Source organism: Triticum aestivum, chromosome 2A (genome assembly GCF_018294505.1).
Source record: "Triticum aestivum cultivar Chinese Spring chromosome 2A, IWGSC CS RefSeq v2.1, whole genome shotgun sequence".
NCBI lineage: Eukaryota > Viridiplantae > Streptophyta > Magnoliopsida > Poales > Poaceae > Triticum > Triticum aestivum.
In genome coordinates, this window is record NC_057797.1 from 41264693 (window position 1) to 41269057 (window position 4365).

At 48.4% G+C, this 4365-nt stretch overlaps 1 protein-coding gene across 1 annotated transcript; it reads right to left on the reverse strand.

Moving 5' to 3' along the window:
• Positions 1 to 430: 430 nt before the first annotated feature.
• Positions 431 to 2095, reverse strand: LOC123187305 (anthocyanidin-3-O-glucoside rhamnosyltransferase). The gene has a single exon (XM_044599129.1). It carries the CDS (start codon positions 1915 to 1917, stop codon positions 532 to 534), a length of 1386 nt encoding a protein of 461 aa, XP_044455064.1. The 5' UTR covers positions 1918 to 2095; the 3' UTR covers positions 431 to 531.
• Positions 2096 to 4365: the final 2270 nt, after the last annotated feature.

Below are 4365 nucleotides of genomic sequence, written 5' to 3' on the forward strand. Positions count from 1 at the left end.
TATGTATGTATGTATATATATAAACAGCCAATATTTGAAACTCGGCAAAGATAAATGGACTTTAGGAAGATGATGCCATAGCTTTGATATACGAAAAAAAAGAACATAGAGTAAAAGCATAAATCAATTCTTTTGAAAGAAAAAAAGTCTTCGGAGAATTAAGGAATGTATCCATAGCAAGATCATTTTTATTTGAAAATCACATTTATTTGATAGATGTTGCCTAGACGGTGGCTTTAGACTTACTGTCGTATTTCTTTATACAGTTTTTTGTGAATGATTAATAAAGTGGTGTATGCATCGCCCAGACATAGAGACGGGATCTTCCTCCTTTTTATAAAAAAAACTAAAGAATGGGGCAGCAAAGTAGAAGTCCATTCTTGGGAAAGTAAAATTCTTGGGAGAATTAAAGAATGGGGCAGCAAGCCGATGAATAGTAAAATAAATTTTTATTTAAAAATAACATTTATTTGCCTCCATGGACATGGACACGAGACCAAGTAGCAAGCAAAAGCATAGTACATCATCTTTTCAGGCCCTCACGAACTTCTTAAAATCCCTGACGAAATCGTCCGCCAACCTCTTCTGCACGGCGTCATCCATCAAGAAGTCCCTCCATTTAATCCCTTGGCCCTCCCACCCGTCCGCCATCGCCGTGTCCACGGCGTCGCTCACGTCCCCGCGCCCGAACCACCCGTCGCTGTCGCGCCGCGCCACCTCCGCCCCGACGCGGAGGTCACGCGCGAACAGCGCCGCGTTGAGGTACTGGTCGCCCTTCATCGGCAGCAGCACCAGCCGGCAGCCGGCCACGAGCCCCTCCACCACGGAGCTCAGCCCGGCGTGGTTCACGAAGCACCCCACGCCGCGGTGCCGCAGGATGTGCTGCTGCTGCACCCACCCCGTGTGCACCACGCCCCTGCCCTTGGTCCTCTCGGCGAACCCCGGCGGCGTGCACTTGGCCAGCTCCGCCTCGGTGTCCGTGCCCTTGGGGAAGTTGAGCACGACGAAGAACGGCCGGTTGGTGGATTCCAGGCCGAGGAGGAGCTCCGTCGCGGCGGCGGCCGGGAGGAACGTCTCGCTCCCGAAGGAGGCGAACACGACGGCGTTGTCCGGGAAGGAGGAGAGCCACCTGGCCCACCGCTCCTCCAGCTCGCCCTGCGGCGGCTCCGGCACGACCGGGCCCGTGACGAGCACCGGCTTGCCGTGCTGGGCGGTGAGGTAGTTGATGTAGGGGCCTTCCATCTCGAAGCACGTCTTGATGACGAGGGCGTCACTGGCCTGGACGCCGGCGAGGACGCGGTCGTACACGCACGGCTCGCCGTGGAAGCTGGTGAACACGTAGCTGAAGTCGGCGGCCTGGTAGGCCGGCACGGTGGTGATGCTCGACGACGGTGGGAAGCCTGCGGGCGGCGACGTGAGGTCGTCCGCGGTTGGCAGCTGGCCGCCGGCGCCGAGGCGGCGGGCGGGGTTCATCAGGTAGGCGCCGGACACGGCGGAGAAGACCGAGAACTGGAGCGCCTTGATGCGGAGCGGCGCCGCGAGCTCGGTGACCCACGGGGTGGCGAAGTCGAACAGCAGGGCGTCAGGACGGAGCTCCGCGAGCAGGGCCGCCACCTGCGGCCTGGTGCCGTCGACGGCGACCTTGAGCAGCTCGGCGCCGTCCGCCGAGACCTCGGCCGTGCTCTCGGCGCCCTCGGGGAGCCCCGGCACGCGCTGGAGGCGCAGCGGGGCCACCGCCACCGCGCCGGCCGCCGGCCCCAGCATGGCCTCGACGCGGGGCACGTTGGCCGCGGCCGACAGCAGCGTGACACGCACCCCGCCGGCGGCGACGAGCTTGCGCGCCAGCTGCACGAACGGGCTGATGTGGCCGAAGGCGAGGAAGGGGAACATCACGACGTGCATGCTGTCGACTGCCATCCTCTCCCTCTGTCTAGCGCTGGATCGATCGATGTGGTTTGCTTGTGACTCTTTAGCAGCTTTCGGTGGACGTTTTATTGACAAGACCTCACTCTTTAGCAGCTACCAGGAAATTCCAGCTACCACGCCGTGCTGCAACCACTGTTTAGTGCCCTTTAGTAGTCCCATTAAATAAATACAATAAAATCCGGTCATTCAATCTATATCTACATATCTATCAATAAAGTAAGCATGTCCAGGCTTATTTACTGACAGGATTTCACTGTTGCAGTGCAGCGTTTGTGTGATGCAGCGGCTACCACGTGCTCCGTGTTGCAATTGCAAGCACTGTCCGGTGCCGATGAACACACCCACACAACGCGTACTAAAGAATGGAACCGCATAGCTTCAAGATATATTGACCAAGTCGTACCTATGTGTTCATCGTCTTGTTTCTTTTAGGTAATAATACCAATGGTGCTTGAACTTGTCACTGATGTTTACTTTAGTGTCTAAACTTAAAAAATACATTAAGCTGATGCTAAAACTTGGCATGAACATACAAATACGGTGCTAATCTCATTCGTAGACATAAAGTATGCTGATGGCGCCGTATGTGGCTGACGTGGATTTTAGTTGAATACTATGCTTCTTTGACAAATGGGCCCTTTCTGTCAGTACACAAGAAAACAGAAATGAAAAATGGTGACAGACAGGCTTCGAATCTGCGAACACAAGCGAATGGGCGAATCTGCGAACACAAGCGTATGGGCGCAAAACGTGCAAAATGGTGATAGACTGTGCATGCATTATTAAATTATAAAATTAAAATGTACATATGAAAATTAACTCACGGATTATATTTACATTAAGCAAAAACTAAGAATATAAGTCATGAGAGAAATTAATACACCAGTGAATATTCGTAATTATTTTGTAAATGTTGTTATCCATAAATTCTATAAATTAAATATAAGCCATGCATGTACAAAAATTTTGTATCCATTATATCTAAAATAGTATTTTCTAAATAACAGGTTAAAATTTCTTTAAATTACATGAACATTTTTAGTAAGTTATTTTATTGCATACATCTATATATTTATTTTGTGTGCACCTGAATATTTGTGTACCATGAGGTTATTAATTATGTACCACAAATATTTATAACACACGGCATGGCATGGGGGGCTGGTTTATAAAATTTTAAAATAATACACGCACACGAATATTTGTATACCACGAGGTAACTATTAATACCATCTAAATATTTGAATCTAACAATATTATATTATTATAATCTACAGATGTTAACGTGTGCAAAATGCAGAGTGGTAGCATGTGTATCAGTGTAATTATAATTGCAGATTTTTGTAAAAAAAATAAACTGTGATAAATGGGCCGCACTGACTACAGCCTATTTAAGTATCACGCCTACATTATAAATGAGGGGCCAGTGTTTGCACGTGACCGAAGGCACCTCCAGCAAATTATGCCAAGATCCATGTCGATGCAGCTGTACGAACACATAGAGGGGGAATGGCGGTAGCTATTTGCAGGGACAACAATGGTGTTTTCTTGGGGAGCTCAGCTTTGGTCATTGACGGGATTTGGGACCCAACGACACTAGAGGCTATTGCATGCCGGGAGACTATTGCCCTAGCGGAAGATCTTCATATTCAGCAAATGGTGGTTGCTTCAGATTGCAAGCAGGTTACATAACAAGAGGACACAAGGGCTCCTATGGTTCGATCATCTCTGAAATTAAGTCCAGATCATTACGGTTCCAATGTAATTTCTCTTTTGAGGGTCGTCGTGTTAATTTAGAAGCTCATAAGTTAGTTAGATTTGCTTTAAGGTTAGCCTTTGGTCGTCATGTTTGGCTTGGCCAGCCTCATGACGTAACTTGTATCCCACTGAATGTGGTCTTTGAATGAATAAAGGTTATTTCCCTCAAAACGTGACGCTATCCGATGGAGTGGCTTGCCTAAAAAAAATTCCGATGGAGTGGCTAGGGTAAGCTCGACCACATTGTCCAGTTCTCTGGTCCGAACCCTATTGGGTAACGTTTTTCGTTTCAGTTTTCTTGTGTACTGACAAAACGGGCCCCACTAGTCTCATGTTTGGTCGCTACAAGTGCCACGTCAGCCAAATACGGTGCCACGTCAGCACATTTTACATCTACAAATAAGCTTAGCACCGTATTTGCACGTATGCGTCAAGTTTTAGAACTAGTTTGAATTATTTTTCAAATTCAAGCACTAAAGTGAACATCCGTGGCAAGTTTAAACACCACCGGTGTTATTACCTCTTTTTTTTTAAACACAGAGTACAACATAGATGCACACACACACTGATACAACGCTGATCAATGAGTGGAGTCATGTAGCTTCAAGATATACAGATGAAATCCATTAGATATACCAGGTACAACGTAAAAAAGGCCCTACCGACGGTTGTAGTCGAGCC